The sequence below is a fragment of the Schistocerca cancellata genome, chromosome 1, assembly GCF_023864275.1.
Source record: "Schistocerca cancellata isolate TAMUIC-IGC-003103 chromosome 1, iqSchCanc2.1, whole genome shotgun sequence".
NCBI classification, from domain to species: Eukaryota; Metazoa; Arthropoda; class Insecta; order Orthoptera; family Acrididae; genus Schistocerca; species Schistocerca cancellata.
In genome coordinates this window covers 1,151,636,038-1,151,660,684 of record NC_064626.1, presented here as the reverse complement: position 1 = coordinate 1,151,660,684, position 24,647 = coordinate 1,151,636,038, and the positions used below count along the sequence as shown (strand labels likewise).

At 40.4% G+C, this 24,647-nt stretch overlaps 1 protein-coding gene and 1 non-coding gene across 2 annotated transcripts in view; one reads left to right on the top strand and one right to left on the bottom strand.

Annotated features, from left to right (window-relative positions):
- The window catches only part of LOC126136259 (opsin, ultraviolet-sensitive-like), a 185,807-nt gene extending 173,369 nt beyond the window's left edge, over nt 1-12,438 (bottom strand). The window contains exon 1 of the mRNA XM_049915205.1: nt 12,263-12,438. Coding sequence (XP_049771162.1) covers nt 12,263-12,438 — 176 coding nt within the window. The remainder of the gene's footprint in view (nt 1-12,262) is intronic.
- An 8,488-nt stretch (nt 12,439-20,926) lies between these two features.
- On the top strand, nt 20,927-21,001 carry Trnal-uaa (transfer RNA leucine (anticodon UAA)). Its single transcript has one exon. It is a non-coding gene; the product is annotated as a tRNA-Leu (tRNA).
- The last annotated feature ends 3,646 nt before the right edge of the window (nt 21,002-24,647 follow it).

Genomic DNA, 24,647 nt, shown 5'->3' with positions numbered 1-24,647 from the left:
AACATGCCGAATGGACCGCTCAGGATTGGCATCACGTTCTGTTCACCGATGAGTGTCGAATATGCCTTAAACGAGACAATCGTCGTAGACGTGTTTGCAGGCAACCCAGTCAGGCTGAACGCCTTAGAGACACTGTCCAGCGAATGTAGCAAGGTGGAGGTTCCCTGCTGTTTTGGGGTGGCATTATGTGGGACCGACGTACGCCGTTGGGTGGTCATGGAAGGCGCCGTAACGGCTGTACGATACGTGAATGTCATCCTCCGACCGATAGTGCAACCATATTGGCAGCATATTGGCGAGGCATTCGTCTTCATGGACGACAATTTGCACCCCCATCGTGCACATCTTGTGAATGACTTCTTTCAGGATAACGACATCGCTCGACTAGAGTGGCCAGCATGTTCTCCAGACATGAACCCTATCGAACATGCCTGGGCTAGATTGAAAAGGGCTGTTTATGGACGACGTGACCCACCAACCACTCTGAGAGATCTACGCAGAATCGCCGTTGAGGAGTGGGACAATCTGGACCAACAGTGCCTTGATGAACTTGTGGATAGTATGCCACGACGAATACAGGTATGCATCAATGGAAGAGGACGTGCTACTGGCTATTAGAGGCACCGGTGAGCGCACCAATCTGGACCACCACCTATGCAGGTCTCGCTCTATGGTGGTACAACATGCAATATGTTCTTTTCATGAGCAATAAAAAGGGCTGGCATGATGTTTATGTTGATCTCTATTCTAATTTTCTGTACAGGTCCCGGAACGTCCGGAACCGAGGTGATGCAAAACTTTTTTTGATGTGTGTATATTAGTTTTACAGTTCTCTTCAGGACTGGGTGTTTACAAATCAATTATACAAAAGTGACCTGTAACTGTGAAAAAGGCAAAAATGACTTACAGAAATATTTAATACCGCACAGAATTCACTTATCTTGATACTTTATTGACTAATGTTCAATGTAGCTACCATTTGTTACACGACAAACGTCTCACCTGTAGTCAATTTCTTACCAAACCGTATGAAGAAATATTGGTGAATGGTGGCAACTGCTTGTGTTGTCCGTCGTCGCAGCTCGTTGACGTCTCCCGGAAGCGCAGAAACAAACAGTCTGTCCTTAATGTAACCTCATACACGGAAGTCTGTTGGGGTTAAACCAGGTGACTGTGGTAGTCATTATACGTTGCACCGTGTGCAATCCACGTCGGCACATTCCTACGGAGATATTCTACTATTTCCCGATAATATTATGGTGGCGCACCATCTTGCGGGAAAATAAGTTATGTGCCCGTATCCAGTTGCAAGTGAGGCATTAGATAATGATCAAGCACGTCCAGGTACGATATGCCAGTTTCTGTATTCTGCAAATAAAGGATCGTAAGCCTTGCTGCAGCTTACAGCACAAAAATATTTACTTCGGGCGAGCCACGTACATGTTCGATTACGTGACGTGGTTTCTACTCACCCCATATCCGAACTTCATGCCGATTCAGTTTACTGCAGGTATGGAAGGTGGAATCGTTACTGAACATAATTTTATTAAGAGAATCATCTTCAGTCTGCATTTTGTTAACTATTTCTACACGAAACTCAGTTCATTTTTGCCTGTCACTTTGTCGTGAAGGCTGCAATGCTTCTGATTTGTAGGGTTGAATAGGCAATTCCGTAATACCTTCCACACTGTATAGTCAATTCTAAGCTGGCACGTCTCGTTGATTTATCGAGGCTACGAATGTAAGACTGCCGAACTTGTTCACCTGCTGCTTCAGAGACTGTTGGTCGAACCTGTACCAGCGTCCTTTGCGAGAGACAGCCAGTTTCAGTGAACGATTGTACCAATTAATAACAGTTGGCCTTTTGAGGTGGTGGCTTGCGATATTTAGTCCTGGATCGTCTCTGAAGTGTAGCAGCTGATTTGGATTCATGAAACCATTAACGATACTGCGCACGCTCTGTTCCGTTATACGACTCCTTGATGACTGTTGGAATACCTCAAACGTGCATGCCATCCAGGGGGAATGTCAGGAACCGACAGTGTTATGAGGGCGTAAGGCTCCAAGATATACACTGAAGAGCCAAAGAAACTGGTATAGGCATGCGTTTTCAATTACAGAGAATACGGCGCAGCGGTCGGCAACACCTATATAAGACAACAATTGTCTGGCGCAGTTGTTAGATCGGTTACTGCTGCTACAATGGCAGGTTATCGAGATTTAAGTGAGTTTGACCCTGGATGTTAAAGTCGGCGTACAAGCGATGGGACACAGCATCTCCGAGGTTGCGATAAAGTGGGGATTTTCCTCTACGACTATTGCAGGAGTGTACCGCTAAAGCCTGCCGGAGTGGCCGTGCGGTTCTGGGCGCTACAGTCTGGAACCGCTACAGTCTGGAACCGCAGGTTCGAATCCTGCCTCGGGCATGGATGTGTGTGATGTCCTTAGGTTAGTTAGGTTTAATTAGTTCTAAGTTCTAGGCGACTAATGACCTCAGAAGTTGAGTCGCATAGTGCTCAGAGCCATTTGAACCATTTTGTACCGCTAAAACATCAGATAGCCGACATCGCTGCGGCCGGAAAAAGATCCTGCAAGAAAGGGACCAACTGCGACTGGCGAGAATAGTTCAACGTGACAAAAGTGTAACTCTACCGAAAGTTGCTGCAGGTTTCAATGCTGGGCCATCAACATATGTCAGCTTACGAACCATTCATCGATATGGGCTTTCGGAGCCGAAGGCCCAGTCGTGTATCCTTGCTGGCTGCAAGACACAAAGCTTTACGTCTCGCCTAGGCCCGTCAACACCGACAATGGACTATTGATGACTGGAAACATGTTTCCTGGTCGGACATGTCTCGTTTGAAATCGCGCTCTGTTTGTAAAGCTGTATTACAAGAATGATGACTGTGCACACCTCGCTGTGCAGATGTTCCGGACACTGAAGGATTTGAAGAAAGGCGTTGGTTTGATAACTGCCGTGGGTCTGGAGAAAATGATTCGGAAATTCGAAAAGACAGGTTCTTTTGGTGTGCAACCGGTAGAGGGAGGAAACTAACTGATTCGACGTCAGTGGAAGCAGTGGCCACAGCAATGCAGGAGGAGACAAGTGGTGGTGTGCAAACGTGTAGTGCACGGAGAATTACCTGAACATTGGACACACCCGTGAGCGTGGCGCGTAAAATCCTACGAAACATCAAAATTACCCATGTGCACGAGTTGCTTCTTGTTGAACTGCCAGCAATAGAGACCCTTGCTTTAGAATTTCTTGCTCGCATTGAAGAGGACATTAAAGAGCCGTGGAAGATTTTGTGAACAGACGAAGCCCGCTTCGATCTGATAGAATACGTCAATATACAGAATTGTCGAATATGGACAATGGAAAGTCCATTCGCAAATCAACCATCCTGAAAAGGTCCCTGTGTGGTGCGGGTTTACGGCATCATTTATCATAGGGCAACATTTTTTCGAAGAGACAGGTGCTTCCCGTCCTATTACCTGTACTGTCACGTAAGCGCTATGAGTGATTTTGCGCAACCACGTAAATCCAGCTCTCCAACAGCGTGGATGTGTGGATATGATCATTTTTATGCAAGATGGCACACCTCCGCACAATGCAATCGCAGTTAAGCAGCTGCTGAAGCGCCATTTCGGAAATGCTACAATTATCAGCCGCTATTTTCCTACAGCCTGGCCATCCCGACTACCTTATCTTATTCCGTGTGACTTCTCACTGTGGGGCAATTGGAAGGACGCTGTGTTCAGTGTTCCGACTGCAAACTTAGCTGCATTGAAGACACGCATTGCGCAACACATTCTGAACGTGACCCCGGAAACACTTCGATCAGTTGCGGAACATGCTGTTTCTCGATTTCAACTTGTTGCAGAAAACGCTTGGGCAGCATGCTGAACATGGTTTGCGCCAGTCACACGGAAAATATTAGTCCAATTTGAGTCTGATTTATGCTTTTTATGCGGTTCTTGGCCTCAGGACAATTAAAAACCGAAGTGATTGACGCTTTTTACGTTGTTTTTGGCCTCAGGGCAATTAAAATCCGATATGAGTGATGGATTTTATGCGGTTTTTGGCCTCAGGATGTAGCGTCGCGAGTCAAACCGCAATAGCATTTTGTTGCAGTAAGCTACCCTGCAGTGCGGGCTCGTAGCTTTGGAGTCGGTGGCGGTGACAGCCGCTTGTATCTCGGCGTGATTCACTCGCACCTGTCGCTAGCATGGCCACGGGAAGCGCTACTTGAATCAGTTCCAGCGACAGAATATTCAAGCCCTTAAGAATCTAAATAAACTACACTAAATATTATTCAATTTTGATAAAACTTACTGTGTAGCATTTTGTTATTAGAAAGAAGCTGGTTGCAAAATCTCAGCTTTCTGGCTGGGGTATTTTCAAAATTAGAGAAAATTACCTAAAAAAGCAGAAACCGACACTAGTAAGATTAAAGTCGATTCGGATGCATAACAGTTTGTCTTCTACTATCATTTCGAATTAATACAGAAGCTTACAAAATGTTAGATCAATGTGCTAGATTTTTTTCTACTTAAACAGTGTTCAGCATTTTCCGTTTTCATAATACAAACTTCAGTGAGAGTCAATATTCATTTGAGAACTATTTGTTTTATTGTTTGAGAAAATGAGAGTAAATTAGAGTGTATATGATGGACGTACGAAGAGTTTCAATATCATAGTTTATGTGAAGCGTAATGTAACCTTCTTATGGGAAAACGTGCAGCAAGCTGTGACAACTAAAGCTGTAATCCCTCTTACTTGCTGATGACGTATGTCCAAGCGTACTTGTTTTTGTAAGAAGGCAGCCAGAATAGCTGTTTGTAGAGTAACGTTTTTTTAAAGCTATTTAAAGACTAGTTTTCGCTTGGTTTGGTTTGGTGGAAGATAGTATTAATATTTGCAGCATAAAACGACGTAAATGCATCCGTGAATGCTGATTGCAGTAAAACAGTTTAGGCGCGAATATGATCTTGAAAGATTGATCTGATTGGCTGCTCATTTGATCAACCAATTAGAGTGAAATCTTTCCCGCGCTCTGTCAAGTAATATATGCGCTGTGAGGAACAGCACTGAGGCAGTTGTAGGCTTGCTGTCGGACGCACAGGTCATGTTGGATGTGTACGAAAAAGTTATATGTAAAATGAAGAAGACACTGTTATTTTGCGTTCAGTTTATATCGCCGTGAAAGCAGATGTATTTACGGACAGATCGTGAAAATTTGAGCTTTGTGAAGTAATTTGTTGGTGTGAGAAACGCGTATGAACTCTCGGCCTTTGTGTAGCGAAATTCCGCGTGGCATGTTCAGTATTCAATTACGGAACATTTTTGGCGAGCAATTTCTGTTAAAGAAATCTACTGAAAATGACCGAGTGTGAAACTCACATGTTGTGGCAGAGTATTGACTGTAAAATCACGTATAATTCGGGTTGGACTTTAGCACATTTCTGGCTGTCTTGCGTGTGTACTAAACGGTGTGAACTGTGAGAGGAGGACAGTGAAATTAACTGTTAGTTTAAAATTCGGGCTGATGGCACCTTTTTAGTTTCGCTTCTAAGAGCAATAAAGAATTCTTTGCCGTATTTTGACATTTTTCTAAAAAGATACAGCAATCGCATTCCGTTCGAATTTTGTTATGAGATTACAGGACATGTAGCTACAGAGTTAATGCGGACTGTGCTAACGTAAGTATTGACAACGTTTTTCTTCAACGCTGCTTTTAACACCGTCTGAACAGTATCTATGTTGCAGAGAAGCGTCTTGGTGACCAGGAGCTGTGCTGACGTAGGTGGAACATTTGTAAGTTATTGATAGTTCGCCGGAAGTCAGTTACGCAGTACGCAGTTACACGTCTTTCAACCCGCCACGCCGCAAGGACAATCAAAAACCGATTTTTCCCATCCGGTGTGAGATGACCTCGCCATGGTGTATAGGCTTTCGTAACTGACAGTATCACACCTGTACTGTTTGTTTAGTGTCAAATGTACACCTTAGGCATTTTTGTATGATTCATTTTTCATTTGCAATCGACTACTTTTAAATTATGATGCTTGCAGCGGTATCTATTGCTACATTTTGTAACTATTTAGTTTTCTTCTGCCATATCTTTTCCCCCTTCACCAATAATATTCCATTGCAATTTGACGTCATTCTGACCAGTGGTGTTATTTCCACAGCGGTTTGAAAGTTTAACTTTAATTATAATCACCCTGTAGTTGACAGCATCATCCGCAAAAGAGTCTGAGGGTATCATTCATGTTGATTAATCTGCGGACGTACTGAAAAGTAAAGCCTCCGAATATTTTATGTGATAACTCTTAAAGCCTTTGAAAAAAAAAACAAAGGTTATTAACATTCTACATCTTTATTCTTCGTTTCTATGTATCTGAACCCCTATGCCGTTAGAGGTCTCCAAACTGTAGCGCGTAACACAGCGGCTTGTAACGTAACTATTTCCGTGCGGGAGAAGCAACGTGCTACAGTCGAGTTTCGATTTCGAAGAGTTTGTCCACACACGGAGCACCCTCTCCTTCATCACAACAATGCCAAAGCAACACTGTCTTACAGCCTTTTTAATCGGAACACTTCGTTCTTGGTCGTCTACTCTTATTATTCCCTCCTGACTCTTGCACATATTGTAAATTACCCATCTCTCCCTATAGCTGAACCGTGTTTTTCTCAGAATATGGAACATCTTGCACCGTTTTACATTGTCGAACGCTTTTTCCAGGTTGACAGATCTTGTGAACATGTCTTGATTTTTCTTTAGTCTTGCCTCCTTTATCAATCGCAACGTCAGAATTGCCTCTCTGGTGCATTCACCTTTTCTAAAGCCAAACTGATCGTTATCTAACACATCCTCAGTTTTCTTTTTCATCCTCCATACAATCCCGAATTGGCACCAAAACTTAAATATCAGCTTTAAGGACTTCATTTGATAGTAAAGACGCGAAGCAAGCAAATGTGTGGTTGTAGTTTCGTCAACGAAGTCAGATATTCTACAGCGGCATTCATCAACAAACTGTTCTCTCGTTAGGAGAAATGTGATGGTTGCCAGGCTGATTACGTTGTAAAATAAATATATACATATGAAGAATAAAGATGTAGAATTTTAATAACGATTGTTTTATTTAAAAAGCTTATGATTTTTCAGCACGTTTCTTATACAACATGAACGGCAAGGGCCCACGTTTCCCTGGGGCACTGCAGAAGTTACTTCTACACCTGTTGATGACTCCCCATCCAAGATAACATTCTATGTCCTCCCTACCAAGAAATCCAGAATCCAGTCATAAATTTCGATTGATACCCCATACGTTCGTACTTTTGGTAATAAGTGTAGATGCGGTACTGACAAGGAACCCCTTGAGTTGGGAGGTCGTACAAGACCAGTGATGTTTACAGCTTTCGATGCCCCACATATTGCCTACCATGCAACCACTGCGGACTGGAGGTATCCAGTGGTGAGCACAGCAGGAGGCTGCGGAGCGTAGTTGAACTGCTTTGGCGACGAGTGACTCACAACAGTTCCACAATGCTAGTGGTGTTGATATAAACCAGAACAATGGCAACGATAAACAAAGCAAACACTGCATTATGTGTACAACAACAGTTGTCTATGTTGACATTTTTTTGGAAAGGGACACAAGATGTGGTATCGATAGCTACGATGCAACAACATAGTTCCGCTCTGCTAGGTTGGCATTACGAGAGACACCGACGACAGCACCCTATAGCCGGCCCTGGCGAGGTCTACGAGCTCCGGGACTGCTTCAGCCCATTTCATCAGGTGCAGGCAGCCAGGACACTTCGCTTCAGCTTAGCACCTCATTCCAAGTATGTATTCTTATTGCTTGAGTAAAGGGGATTTAAATTCATACAGCAGAACCGACGTGTTTAACCTTTTCCTCATCCAACCCACGCACCGCCTTCCAGGCGGAATACAAAACAAGAAACTTCACAGAGTGAGAAGTGGCAGATGAAATATTTTTCTACAAGATGAGGACTGGAAAGTGGCGTGTCGTATATGCTTGACTGTGCCGACAATGTGCATGAGTAGGACAGAGATGACGACACGTCCTTAACAACTCAAAGTGATATTGAAAAAGGTGTCGAGCCACGTAGTCCATCGTCCTCACGGGACAGGGAACCACAAATCCCGTCTCCATTGAAACACAGTAAAGGACAATCATTGTCCAAAGAGCTGGTACTAAACATAATTTCGCACATGGAAGATCATCTGCAGCATAGTAAGAAAAACTATTGTGAACAGATTTCAGTTAAAACTTCCTGGCAGAATAAAACTGTGTGCCAGACAGAGAGTCGAATTCGGAACCTTTGCCTTTCGCGGGCAAGTGCTCTACCAACTGAGCTACCCAAGCACGACTCATGCCCCGTCCTCACAGCTTTACTTCTGCCAGTACCTCGCCTCTTACCTTCCAAACTTTACAGAAGCTCTTCTGCGAACATTGCAGAACCTGCACTCCTGAAAGAAAGGATATTGCGGAGACATGGCTTAGCCACATCCTGGGGGATATTTCCAGAATGAGATTTTCACTCTGCAGCGGAGTGTGCGCAGATATGACACTTCCTGGCAGATTAAAACTGTGTGCCGGACCGAGACTCGAACTCGGGACCTTTGCCTTTCGCGGGCAACTGCTCTACCATTCTGGAAACATCCCCCGGGCTGTGGCTAAGCCATGTCTCCGCAATATCCTTTCTTTCAGGAGTGTTAGTTCTGCAAGGTTCGCAGGAGAGCTCCTGTAAAGTTTGGAAGGTAGGAGGCGAGGCACTGGCAGAAGGAAAGCTGTGAGGACGGGGCATGAGTCGTGCTTGGGTAGCTGATAGAGCACTTGCCCGCGAAAGGCAAAGGTCCCGAGTTCGAGTCTCGGTCCGGCACACAGTTTTAATCTGCCAGGAAGTGTCATATCTGCGCACACTCCGCTGCAGAGTGAAAATCTCATTCTAGATTTCAGTTAAGTCCATGGCAATATGACCGCGCAGCGCATAATAAAGACTACGGCTATTAATGAGAGGACAAAGCGCACTTATTCCAAAAACTGGCATTTGCGAGTTTCAAGGTGCTCGTTACGATTTACAGGATGTGTATCATAGTGACCTACAACCTCATGCGCATCAAATTGCGCGTGACATAGATTACAGTGATTTCAAGGGAGGCAGCAAACGAAGCATCAACCTGACAAAGTACAGCAAACTGCAGAATCAGCCCTAAAATGTGTAAATGAGATAAACAAACTTATTTCATCGTTCAGTAAGGAATTTGTTTCCAACTCTGATCAGTCGGGATTCGAAGACGAAATGCTTATGAAAGAAACCTTGGAAATTAGAGGTACCAAGACAGTTACATCAAGATGAACTAACATCAATGCTTTAAAATTTACACAATTATGCCGACTGTTAATCTGGATGGTAAATTGGCTGGAAAGTTACTTATTGTGCTGCGAGAAGTTGGAAGTGCTTTAACCCCTACCATTCTTTTTCGTATGCATGATCTTGCAAGGGCAGTAGGGAATATTTACGTTACAGCAAGCGTAAGTGGGTAAGTGGGCGTAAGCGAACTTCAACTATGGTGTGAGCACTGGTTTTGGCCAATAGCTGGTCAAAATAACATGCATTTGCTTAATTTCTGGTTTGCGTGTAAATATCATACTCCTTTACAGCAAACTATCCCTGCTAAAAAGTGTGTGACATTTCAGTTCATACCACCTGGACAAATTCGGCTTGTGGATGTCTGTCTTTCCGTGGCTATAAAACATATTATCACACTATCTGCAGCTACGGCTTAAAGGGCAGTCAGTTCCCCGATAAGCTCCACGAGAGACTGTTTCGCTTGTTCGCCCACTGCTTGAATACTGCTCAGCAGTGTGGGATCCGTACCAGATAGGGTTGATAGAAGAGATAGAGAAGATCCAACGGAGAGCAGCGCGCTTCGTTACAGGATCATTTAGTAATCGCGAAAGCGTTACGGAGATGATAGATAAACTCCAGTGGAAGACTCTGCAGGAGAGACGCTCAGTAGCTCGGTAAGGGCTTTTGTTGAAGTTTCGATAACATACCTTCACCGAGGAGTCAAGCAGTATATTGCTCCCTCCTACGTATATCTCGCGAAGAGACCATGAGGATAAAATCAGAGAGATTAGAGTCCACTCAGAGGCATACCGACAATCCTTCTTTCCACGAACAATACGAGACTGGAACAGAAGAGAGAACCGATAGAGGTACTCAAGGTACCCTCCGCCACACACCGTCAGGTGGCTTGCGGAGTATGGATGTAGACGTGGATGTAGAGCTGCATGCCCTCACATGCCATCAGTTCTCATCACAAGATTACAACAGTATGATCGCATATGCATTTTTTAAAGGCGGGCACCTAGCTGAACATAGTCTTTTTGTAATATGCATACAGCCGAATGAGAAGAAATGAGTCAACAGATAAGAAGAACTGTTAACAAATAAAGAAGCTCGTATACACTAGTATCTTATAACATTACAGTGAGTTACATCGTGATCCATTCATTTCATGAAACTATTTTACCAGATGCTTTCTCATGGCTTACTTGTTAGTAATACGAACGTGTGTTCTGACAACAGTTCAGCCAGGAGAAACACGAGCCAGTTAGAGTAGATAGTCTATGGGGGTTTTGGAACACATTGAGGACGTATACGTACCGTCCTTAGCACCGTACCGCTCCGTGACATCACTACTGCTCGCTGCTTGCTCTGGCAGCTCTCCAGCGCAGATGTTACGCACGTGCGCGCACACACACACACACACACACACACACACATACACATACACACACACACACACATTCAGCATGTACTATGCATTTTTTTTTCTTTTTACAAATTTATCCAGCTGTTGTGTGCATTACTGAATCCAAGCCACTTTACCAAAGCTTTTCTTCCTTTCTTACGTATTATTTTCTCCACAATATATGATGATGGATATTTAGTTTTTTGTAACTCTTCAACATAGAAAGCTCCAGCTATGGGCTGTGATTTGTAATCTTCAAGGAGATACGTTCTCGGATTGGTTTCTTGCACTTCACGTATTTTGAAAATTTCCGTGGACCAATTGGCGGTGTACTCTTTGTCAAAGACTGTTTTCTGTTTACTAATTCTGACGTAATCACCAACTTTGAGTTTTGACTGGCGTGGATCAATCATTTTAATTTTGTTATACACAGTAGATAGAAGACTATTATCTTTTACATCCACTGGTCGCATTTTAATCGTTCTGTGCGTTATGTGATTATACTGTTTGACCAGATCTTTTACGGTGTTAATCCATTTGTAGGAGCCCTGAGCAGTAAATTTTCGGAACATAAGACTCTTGAGAGTTCTGTTAAAGCGTTCAACTACGGAAGCTTTCATATTTGAAAAAGTGGAGTAGTGATTAATTCTGAGTGTCTGCATTAACTTTTTAAAACTAGTATTGTAGAATTCTTTTCCTTGATCAGTTTGTAAATTTACTGGGGCCCGCTTACTTTTTATATATATATTTTAAAGTGCGTTTGCAACTACAATTCCAGTTTTAGTCTTTAGAGCAGCGACCCATGCATATTTTGAATAAACGTCAATTACTGTTATCAAATACTTATACCCAGATTTCCATTTAGAACATGCAATCATATCGACTAAGTCTGCTTGATGGAGATCATCAAGTCCTTTCGTGATAACTGACCGCCTGGGGTACGTTCGGCGAGCAGGACGATGAAGCTCATCAGCAATGGCAGCTTGCATCTTCTTTTTTTTTATTCTAACTTGCTACTTACTGAAGGCAATATGCTTTTCGAAATGACACAGTTGTGATAGAAATGTTTGCTTATATGGAGCTGGAAGGGGGCGGAGACACGAGAAGGAGAAAGAGGAGCAAGGGAAAAAGAAAGATAACACGTATTTTAGGAAGACGTTTTATTTTCAAAATACCATCGCGTAATTAATCGTACATTAGTCTTTGCTAAACATCGATCTTTTTCTTCATCAGCAATATTGAAAGATTTTTTCAGCATTTTCAATGATGGACAGTCCAGAGATTGCATGTTAACTACTCTGCCATGATCTGTGCCCAATAAAGTCGTCGTCCAATCTGCTTTTTCTAGACCCATTACCATAATGTAGTCACAAGATTTGCACAACTCCCACAGCGTATTTCTCGCAGTAAGTAGTGACACTCCATCCATTCCCCACTGCTGATGAAGGTGACTGCGTGTCACCCACGAGTTTATCCTCTGAGTTTTTTCTGATAAGGTGCTGAATGCTAAAACTTGTGCGATAGTGACAAACTGCTCTGCAATAACTTGATTGCCGTCCACGAGGATAGCAGCAGCTTGTTTAGGCACAAAATTATTTGCATCGTCTTTGAATCCTTCCAGGTCTATGAAAGCTATCTTCATTCTGTCATGATGTGAGAAGGAAAAGAAAAAAAAAATTGATGAAGGTATCGTCTAATTTCGTTTAATGTTGCTAGTATCATTGTAAATCTCCATCCATCACCGACTTCTCTTACCTGACAAACATATAATGTCTCTCTCTCTCTCTCTCTCTCTCTCTCTCTATAGACGATAATGGCGATGATAAGAGGAGGAGGATAAAAGGAGCAGCCACCTCGGTGAAACGTAGACTGATAGCAGTTCTCTAAAAGCATCTCATTTTATTTCCTATTTTTTTTCCAAAGCGGAAGTTATTACGTAAAAGCAAAAAAAAAATATGGATGTAGAGGATGCTGTATGACAATAATAGCAATGTTAGCAACAGCAGGAGGTTCGCAGCTGTTCCAGGAGGGGGCTTTAAACACCAGCTGTGTAAAAGGAAGAGAAGAAGACGAAGTTGGAAGGCAAAAAAAAAAAAAAATTTCATTGCGAAAGGTCATAGTGAACATCTGCGTATGTGATCGTGGCTGGCGGTACGTACCGTTTTTTCTTGTTCTCAACCATCTGGCGTAATAAGTTGATCATTGCCCTTGCTTTCGGGTTTGAGGTCATTGTCCTCGTCCAACAGCTGATGTTATGTGAACGCATAAAGTGAATGCATGATACTGCAGTGTGGGAAAAGAAAAAAAAAAGCCTCTCGCAGGGATATGGAGGGACATTATCTGATAACATGACTAGCAAATAACACGGTAATATGATGCAAATGAGCACAATAAATATATAAAATTTTCCAATTTCAGAAATAAGTTAAAGCTGCCTTTTATAATATATGCGGACACTGAGTGCATGCTGCAACCAGTTGCTGGCTGCAGTAGAAGTAGTAACTCTGATCAAATACATTTACATACACCATTTAGTATTGCATATTACATACATTGTAGTTATAATGATGACTATTGGGAATTTCAGTTGTATCACGGTCGTGATTGCATGCAGTGCTTCACGAAACAGCTGTATGCAATTGCTGAGTATGTGAATGGTTTCTTATTACAAAATAAAGAGATGATATTAAGCCCAGAGGAAGAATCAGCCTTTCGCTCTGCAAAGATTTGTCATATTTGTAAGGAAGCCTTTGAGGCAGGCGATGTGAAGCATCGTGACTATTGTCATTTTACAGGTGAGTACCGCGGTGCAGCGCATGCTAGCTGCGATGTAAACTACAGACCTCTGTTTACAGTGCCTGTCGTATTCCACAATTTGTCCAATTATGATAGCCATTTCGTAATTACAAATATTTGCGAGCAACTAGTGAATGAGAACGGGAGGAGGAGGAAAACTAAATTAAATCCAGGCCGCGTTTCTATATTACCATCGAATATGGAGAAATACAAATCTTTCACGAAGAGCATTCAAGTAACACGTAAAGACCGACACTGCTACATAAATTTCCGATTTATAGATGCATTTAATTTTTTATCATGCTCGCTAGAAAAGTGTGCATCTTACCTAAAGCCAAAGGAACTCAGGATACTGAGGAAATACTTTCCTGATGATCGTGAATTTTATTTAGTCAATCAGAAGGGTATATTTCCATATGAGTATGTGAGTGATGAGAGTGTTTTATCAGAAGAACACTTACCTCCGATTCAGGAATTTAAAAGTTTGCTGACTGGTGGAAGAACTGTCTCAGAGTGTGATTATCAAAGGCATTTGTTCAAGTGCAAGACACTGGGGGAATACTCCGATCTTTATTTAAAAATTGATGTGTTATTGTTAAGCGATGTTTTTGAAAATTTTCGAAATCTCTGCATTAAAACCTATGAGTTAGATCCCGCACATTATGTTACTTCACCTGGATTGGCTTGGGATGCATTATTGAAAACTACCAAAGCAGAATTAGAACTCATTACAGACATTGAGCAACTTCAATTCGTCGAACGAGGTATTAGAGGCGGCATTGTTCACTGCTCGTGTAGACATGCTGTGGCAAACAACAGGTTCATGTCTAATTATGAAGAAAATACTGATGAATCCTACATTATTTACCTTGATGTTAATAGTCTTTACAGTTGGGCAATGATGCAGTACCTCCCAGTTTCACATTTTTCTTGGCTCAACCCTAAAATTGTTAAAACTTTTCACGTAAACAACATACCGGATGACTCTGATATAGGCTACATTCTGGAAGTAGATCTTGAATATCCTGAAAACATCCACGATATGCATTCTGATCGACCACTATGTCCTGAGAAAATGATACCACCATCTAGCTGTGTGGTAGGCAAGGCTAGTGCTCCCAAAAAATTAATTTCTACTTTGTATGATAAGAAAAATTATGTAATTCATTATAGAAATCTCAAACAGTGTTTGCAACATAATTTGAAATTGAGAAAGATTCACAGAGTACTGTCATTCAGACAACTTCCATTGATGAAACCATACATCGATATTAACGCACAGAAACGTATGGCAGCAAATAACGATTTTGAAAAGAGTTTTTTAAGCTAATGAATAACAGCGTCTTTGGTAAGACAATGCAAAATGTACGAAAGATGAGGGACATAAAACTAGTAATTTCATGGGATGGTAAATATGGAGCATCTGCAATGATTGCAAAACCAAATTTCAAAAGGAGCGTTATATTTCAGGAAAATTTAGTTGGTATTGAATTAGAAAAACTCAATGTAGTGTTTGACAAGCCTATATCTGTAGGTATGGCGATTTTAGACATTTCAAAGACGCGTCTTGTTGACTTTCATTATGGGTATATACTGAACAAGTTCCCTGCAAAAGATGTAAAACTAGGTTACACTGATACCGATAGTTTAATTTACCATATTAAAACTCAAAATATTTATGAGGATATCAAAAGTGATGTGCAAAAATAGTTTGATACTTCAGGTTTTCCCGTTAATAACAGATATAACATTCCACTTGTGAATAAAAAGGAGGTTGGACTATTGAAAGATGAATTCAACGGTGCATTTATTACTGAGTTCATAGGACTGAGAGCTAAAATGTATGCACTAGAGACCGAATCACTACGTGTAATGCAGAGAGCGAAAGGTATAAAACAGTCTTCAATTAAAGCATTGAGCATCGATGATTATCGAGAATGTATGTTGAATTTAGATGCTAAAACTTCTGTACAGTATATTATTCAATCAAAGTGTCATGTGGTATCCACTGTTAAACAACAAAAGCTTGGTTTGTCTGCACATGATGATAAACGTTTTATACTGTCAGATAAGGTGAATACTTTAGCGTGGGGTCACTACCAACTGAAAAAAAGAAAACTTGACAACGTCTGACTAATTTTATTGTGTGAAATACTGTACATGTGAGTTTGTAACTGATTTTGTGTGTGAAGTTGCGTACATGTGAGTTTGCAACATAATTTGATATTGAGAAAGATTCACAGAGTACTGTCATTCAGACAACTTCCATGTGAATTTGTAACTGATTTGTATAATATATCTGTAACTAATTGTGTATATGTGAGTTTGTAACTGATTTGTATACAGAAAATAACAAAACATTATACATTCATTGTAACTTTTTCTTTATTTACTGAGTGAAATTAAAAAACACATACATTAATTGTTATTTTATTTCATCTGAAATTTCCTTTCTGCACTCTTTACAATTCATTTTAATAGGAGGTGGTCCATCAATTTGACAACGTGCATTCACATTATAATGCTTGTAACAATGTTGATACTTAGAAATGAGAGAATCATTTTGAAACACTTGTGGTAAACTGTGAAATATATGAGAAAGATCACATAAAGAGGTTAACAACTGTTTAGGAAATAAGTAATAATCAATTGCATTTAGATTTTGACACTGTTGCACAGTAAGTTTCCTATAAATTCGAGAGAGCAGTTTACAAACATTTTTTTGATTTAATCCACTCGAACAAGAAGTAAGCATCGTCATCATCATCATCATCAGCAGCAGCAGCAGCAGCAACTTTCTCTTTCTTATTAGCACAGTCCAATCCATAATCTTCCAATCGTAGCATTTCAACATCTTTGTGAATAATAATAATTTGTTCTAGAATATTTAGGACGAGTAGACACAGCAGATTTTTTGAATACACTAATGTTTTACAGTCACTGTTCTCTTTTAGCAATGAATCGAGTGAAATTCAGTGCACTGAAAGAGGCCTCCATGTTATGAACTTGTAGTACACATTCACAACCATCACTTAAATTAGTCACTAACACTATCGCTGGATGATTCTCGGACTTAGCGGTAATTATTATAACTTTGTTCATATTTCCTTCTCAAGCTACTGGGCAGGAAAGCAACAGGAGGACAATGATGAAATGCTTGCACATTTTTCCTCTTTTATATCTCTGAGTATGCCTTATGTGACCTGATTGGCTGGACGGGTGACATATCCTCCGTACACGACGTCTAAAAAGCGACTACGGTAAACAGCTGCTTGCATCCATGTAACTTTGCGAGCCTCTCTTGTATATGATAAAATTCCGCCCCCCCCCCCCCCAGTCATCCAATACGTGAATTGATGTACAGGGCTCATCAGGAAAGTGAACCCTTTTCTTTTTTTTTCTTTCCAGCTTCCATGTCTTTTCCCTTCTATATCCGAGTACGCTTTGTGACTTGATTGGTTGATGGAGTCATTTCAATCACTGAACATGAATGACCAGGCAGTAAGCTATTGTATTTTTAGCAAATGCTTCTTTTGTTTCTATTTCAATCTTCATGTCAACGACTGAAGATTTCAGTGTTTCGTCTTGATGAGAACAATCAATGAAAAATATAGGACAGTTCTGAAATTCGGTACGGTTCATGAGCGGGTTCCCTCTTCTTACACTGCTATCTCCATAATACAGTGATTGAAAATTGGCATACATTTCAAACGCCTGTGCAGTATTCTTCGTGTCAAAATCAACAGCAAAATTCTCCTCTGGGAATTTAGAAGAATTTAAATACACCTTCAAGTTTGATATGTTTATTTTGTCGAATACACTAGAGTCAGAAGTAATCAAATTTCTGTTTGACTGAAAAGCCAATATTACATACCTTGCTGTTTCAAGAGCTGTATTAAATTTGATTTGCCATGACCATGAGTTAATTTCTGGCGCAATGCTTTCAGCCAAATCCCAGTGACGAAAAGGTAGAGTCAAACTGATATCATTTTTTAAGATATTCCACAGTGATATTTGTTGCTTTTCAGACACCTGAACATGCGGCATTTCCCAGTGAACTTTTTCCAACACAATTTTTGATTTAGTATCTGCTTTATCTGAGACAATACAGTTAATATCTTGCCTGCTACGAATCAGTACCAGTTCATGGCGAGCATTTAAAATAATCTTTTTGTAATCCTCTGCAAAGCCTAAGATCATTTTAAGCGGAATGCAAAAATTAAAACGACCATCATCATCATCGACTAACTCTTTCAATTCGCTTCTTGCCCCCCATCCGGCATTTTGTAATGCATTTGCGTCACCTGGTGTAAAAGAAGCATATCCTTTCATTAATGTTGCAATTCCTGGATTACGTACATGATCGATAATTTGGTTATTGAGACGGTACTGAATATCCGAAAACAGATGAAGTGCACAGTTTTTTGTTAACTCAATATCAGTAGCTTTTCCCTTTCCCTCTGCATTGACAAGTCGTCCTTCTATATACAGCAGACTCTCGGAAGGAAGCAGGTAAGTGTTTTCATTTTGTACAACAATTGATATGGAATCGTTCTGAGCAAAAGCCGGTTGACCAAAAGGTTTATACTTATGATACTGAAGACGACTAACCGAGTCGTCGACGAGAATTTTTTCTCTTACATTCAACATTTTTTTTCCTTAGCTTCCTCCTCTTCCTCCTCCTCCTCCTCCTCCTCCTCCTCCTGTTTGATCACTGAATGTCGGACGACTCGAATGAGAGTTTGCAGATGAAGGTATCAGTATTTATAGCACTCTATATCCCAGTGACGACAGAATTTCTTTGTTGTGTGGAGTTAAAACATTTTTTACTTTCCTCTTCTTTGCTTTTCTTTTCTTCTTCTTCTACTTGTTATTATTGCTCACATTGTCAAGGTATCTTGTGTCCTTGCTTATGCAGGCATTCTGTTTGTATACGATACCCATTTTTTTTACCGTATTTTCCTCAAATGTAATCGCACAGTTATCTCTTCCCCGTCAAAATCAACAAGATTTCCGTCTTGATCTCTAATTGACACACTTAATTCTGAAACATATCTTGCAACTACTGGCATATAAATGCGTGAATTCAGTGTTTCCACAATCTTATATCCTGGTGGTACAGCAGGCCAGAACTGATGCAATGTATGTGTAGGTCCCCCATTGTGAAATGAACCTCCTGAGATGTTACAGTCAACACACAAGACATTAACACTTTGAATGTTAACTGAATATTCGGCAGTCTTCAAGACTTTTTTATCCACTACAGTTTTTGCAAACCCTAAAACTGAACCTATGTTGTCTGTGAGATTAAAATCTATAGTGAGATTACTCCTAATCTGACATAGATTCAGTGTTTTATTGAAGGTAATATTTAATTGCAAGTCATGCTTTTTCTTATTTATCGAGTTATCACTGCTAACCTTCAAGTTGTATGCTTCAATTTCTTTCAATAATGCTGAAAAAATGTCGTGCAGTTCATATGTTCCATGTTTCAGACTAACTTTATCCAAAATTTCTACATCATTCAAATAGTTGTAGAAGTAGAGATTATTATTTAACGATGTAATATTGGGAATGGAATTATATGTAAAAAGGTTTAGCAGAGCAATTTTGTAAACATGTGAGGATAAATTCAATGCAGGATTGAAGACAGCAGTTAGAAGTGATTCTTTACCCGTCAGACTTAACGTTATGCCGTGTTCAATGTCCATTGTTAGACTACAACTATACCCTGCAAGACTGTCTGTTTTATATTGAATTCAGAAACATTAAACATAAATGACCACATCTCTGGCTGTTAAGTGACTGAAATGTATTGTAGTTATATTTTATCGTACAGTTTTTCAGATACCTTACTATTTCTGGAGGAGGTGGTAAATTTCCAAAGCTGTCGAAATAGTAGACAATTTTGCCTTCCTTTCTGTAAGCTACCCAGTGTGAACCTAGTTCCTCTTCAGTATTGAGATTAATAATTGCACTCTCACAAGTGTTAGGTCTTGAAGGTAAAGTATCTCTCATAAAGACACCTCGAAAGTGTGCTATCTGCAGCTTTTTAGCATAGTGTTCTAAGTCAATGTTGGTAAGCGGTCTTGTAGGAAGACTGTTCATGGAGAACTTTTCTTTTTATTCCTTGTTCCATTTATACCTGCCAGATACAGACCGAATCCGTTTTTCCTGTATGGACCCAAGTACAGCCCTTTTCCATCACGCAAAGCAATTGCTTCAAGTACACGATGATGCCTCTGCATTTCAGCTAACTCCTTTCGAGCACTTTTCGCATCATTAACAGCCTTAGCAATTCCACCAGCACCTCCGACTAATCCTCCAAGTGCTGAAAAGCAGCAAATATTGGAATTAGAGGTATTATTCCACCTGTTTTGGGCACAGGTTGAAAATGGTTCAAATGGCTCTGAGCACTATGGGACTCAACTGCTGTGGTCATAAGTCCCCTAGAACTTAGAACTACTTAAACCTAACTAACCTAAGGACAGCACACAACACCCAGCCATCACAAGGCAGAGAAAATCCCTGACCCCGCCGGGAATCGAACCCGGGAACCCGGGCGTGGGAAGCGAGAACGCTACCGCACGACCACGAGATGCGGGCTTTGGGCACAGGTATTACACGTTCTCTGTCTAATAATTTCCCCACAGCTTTCGTCGGAGCAACCTGTGATGCGATTTTACGAGCCACTTTCACAACTGTCATCAGATTAGCACCAGGCTTCAAGTACTTAAGTCCACTTCGAACTTTTTTAATTACTTTGTTCAGTATATTACCACCTTTCTTTCGTCCAGAACTTTTCTTCTTCTTCTTATTCAAACCCATACCCATTTTAACTTTAGCTTTCATTGCTCCAGTTACTGCCAGGGCAGCTAACTTTTCCTTCAAATTAGCGTCTTTTGCTTTTACTCTACTCCACTCTTTTCTAGCCAGAATTCTGTCTGCTTGATGTCTGTCAGGCAAACTGTCTGGATGAGTTGCGTATGCTATGTCATGTTCTTTACACGCCTCATCTAGTGGATTGACACCGACATCGCCTCTTTTGAGTCTTTCCTCTAACTTTGTGCCAGGACCACAGTGGGAGTAGCCAGGTATGTGAAGTTCAACAGGTAGTTTATTAATCATGCGGTTAAGCAGGGAACCACCACGTTTTTTTGTCCCTCTCTTATTCTTCCCCTTCCTCAACTTATTTTGTTTGTAGTTGCGATGCTTCTTCATAGCTTGAGTGTTAACTAACGACTGGTCTTTTTGACACCCAGAATGCTCTATTATAACAGTATTTGTAAGATAGGAATTGTTTTCTCCAAAATGGTGGCGCTTGTTACAAATCTGTCAGATTGACCGAGTGGTTAAGGCGCTAGATTTAAGATCTTGTGGGAGCGTGGGTTCGAATCCCACATCTGACAATTTTTTTTTATAATCATGATCACTGCCCGAGTGCTAACTTTGCCACCTAGAGTGCTCTATTATAATAGTAATTATAAGATACGTAGAGTCCTTAGTGTACTTAAAGATGCAATTCAGGAAACATGCACTTCAACTTCCTATTAGACCTATTGCTGAACACAGAAATGAACTGCAAAGGCAAGATCGTAGGCATGGTAATCTATTTCCTGATACGATTAGGTGTATTATTGCAGGTCCTTCCAATTGTGGAAAAACAAATGTGATTGTTAATCTTCTAATTCATGAAAATGGTCTCAAATTTAAGAATGTCTACATATTTTCCAAATCGCTGCAACAATACAAATATAAATATTTGGAACAAATTTTTAAAAACCTGCATGATATTGGCTACTTTACATTTTCCAGTAAAGAAGATGTAATACCACCAGATCAAGCCCGACCACTTTCAGTTTTTATTTTCGACGACATTGCCTGCGACAAACAAGATCACATGAAAGCTTACTTTTCGATGGGTCGGCATTACGGTGTAGACAGTTTCTATTTGTGTCAGACATATAGCAAAATTCCTAAACAGTTAATCAGAGACAATGCTAACGTTATTGTTCTCTTTAAACAAGATGAGCGTAATTTAAAACATGTCTTCAGTGATCATGTTAATCCTGACATGACATTCAATGAATTTCTCGAAATGTTTTTAGCAAAGATGATGAATTAAATAATGGTCGTTATCGTATAAACTTTGATAATTATATCTGTATTTAAAGCAACAGCTTGACCATTACAGATTATTACCATCATGGCTTCTGCACAGGTAACATCTTCGAATAACAGCAGTAGCACTACTCTCTTGCTCGTACTAGATCCTCAATACAATAACGATGTTGCTAATAAAATATATGTGGATTCGAAATTCCAGTCATACTCGAACATTATTACAAATCTTATCGGTAAAGTAAATCAGCTATTTGAGAAACAAGTGAGTATCACCTCTTCTTCTTCTTCTGCCGGAGACTCGACACCGAGAAAAACAGGAAATGATGCAACAAACTCTAATACTGATGCTGCCTCGAGCTCTTTAATAACGAAATTTTTGCCGCAGATAACAGCTTTCTTTTCCTCCATACACACTACAAGTGCAGCAATTTATTTTAATAATAAGCGTTTAAGTGGATTACATGATCCTGCTGAAGATCATGATGCATGTACGAAAGTTTATGTGGATAATGCGGTGGAAAAACTGAACGCATTCGATGTAAGTGAGAGCTCACTTACGGTCAAGCACCGCAAAACCATCACTAACTTAGCTGATCCGCGAACTGATCATGACGCAGCAACGAAAAAATACGTAGACGACATCCGTAGAAGAATCGAAAATTCTGTGAAACGTGTGAAAGACAAAGTTGATTCTGCTGAGAAGGCAAAGCCGAGGGCAAGTGATGTAGTAAGTAAATCGTATGTCGATCTGTTGTTCCAAAAGCTGCAAAATCAGCTTAACGACTTCAGAGAGCTAAAAAACTCTATACGTACATCTATGAATGCAGGAGTTCAAAACTTTTTAGACTTAATTAGTGTAACAGAACGAGTTTTATACGTGTAGAATAAACGCATCACGAATGTGCGCGAGCCAATTTTAGACTCGGATGTTGCAACAAAAGGTTACGTTGAAAAAAATCGAATGTGTTCCATCATTTTTAGAATTGACAGCATCCCTTCAGGAGATCCCAATGAATCAGCTTACCTTTTACACAAAGGTCAGTATGAGTATGTATTACCTTACACTGGTAAAGTTATTTTACGCTCTATTACCCCTGATATTGAAACAATTAGCTTTGAATTGAATGAAAACAGTTACCAACTTTTGATGAATACGGAGATTGACGTACGTAAAGGAGACAGATTCAAGTTCCATAAAGCCTCGCATTTAACACTTGGAAATCGTCCACTCCATGCTGAATTTGAATATCGAGTTGTAAATTAAAGTGTAAAATTATCTCACCAATCCTCGACGATGCGCATAGGCAGCGTGTGATAAACACATACTTTGAAACCTCTAAGTGAAGAAATTACTGTTATAAATTGAGATATCTACGTAAATTTAGTTCAGATAGCGAGTGGGCAGTTTTGAGCTAAAAAACATGCTGCATGATTCGATTAAACGAAACATTAATATTAAAAAACAGATCGCTAAAGCTAGACAGAATATCCGAAGAAAGATGCTATCTCTACATAAAAGAGAAACTGAAACAAAATCTGTGCTGGAAAAGACATTTAAGCCCATTTCACAACCACTAAAGGAACAGATTTACCGATTTCTGGCGAGAGAAAACAATAGCAATTCTGCAGCTAGATGTCAAGACAATATCAACGGCTGTGACATTAATGAAAAATATGATGACGATGATGATGTGGAGAAAAAAAATGAAAAGTAGCAGAAAAATACAAGAGTTGCGTATAGCAGAAAATGCAGCTGGTCAACTGTCGGCTTCGTATTTTAATAAACCTATAGACAAAACGCACGACACCGTGAACGGCGTAAGATTTGATCCATTATCAAGTGAATGGATGATTGGAAACTCACCAGTGGAAGTTGATGAAAACGACTTAATAATACACAACGTAAGCTATCCTGGAACTAGAGGGCTATACAGTTTATTGTTCAAAATCAAGCCTAAGAATTACACGAGCCGTGATCTTCAAAATTATGCAAACATTCTGAAGGCAACCAATGCCTTTAGACAACAATACCTCGCCTTCAAGCCTGTAAATGCAAACAAAGGGTATAAGTATACACGTATCATAAAGCCATTAATTGGAATACTTGAGGGTCCAAAACGTCGTACTGCAGCAGCAGCAGCAGCAGCAACTGCAACGGTTTCCCTAACATCTACAGAAAACGATCGCGAAGAGGATAATAATAGAAGCGAGGATGACGATAGTGATGATGACATTGTTGGGGAATACAAACTTGGTAAAGCAGCGAAAATAAAAAGTAAAATACGTACAGGAAAGGGAATTCCCTCTGTACGTGAAGTAAACAGAGAAGATGAAGAACAAGAAGTAAAAATTGACTGGAAAGACTATTCAAACAAATCACATGTTGACTACATTCACTGGAATAACCCAAACGAACTTGTTGAACGTCTAATTTTTCTCCTTGCATCAAAAACAGCTGGCAACAACTCACACGACAATTAAATTATTTCAATACAGGAAGAACTCCGAGAAGCTGCTATTATTGCTTAACATAAAAGAATAAAAAACTAATCTAGCAGTGCTTAAAACTTTGTATATTCATATCAACTGAATAAATAAACATTTTCACTTCAAACTATATTTTTTTGTGGTTTCCTCTTTTATTTCTCATATCCTTCAAAGAAACAAATCTAAGTATATTTGATTACAGAGAAAACTGTAATTGTACACTGTGTGTGTATGTGTATGTGTGTGTGTGTGTGTGTGTGTGTGTGTGTGTGTGTATGTGAATGTGTATGTGTGTGTGTGTGTGTGTGTGTATGTGTGTGTGTATATGTGTGTGTGTGTGTGTGTGTGTGTGTGTGCGCGCACGTGCGTAACATCTGCACTGGAGAGCTGCCAGAGCAAGCAGCGAGCAGTAGTGACGTCACGTAGCGGTACGGTGCTAAGGAC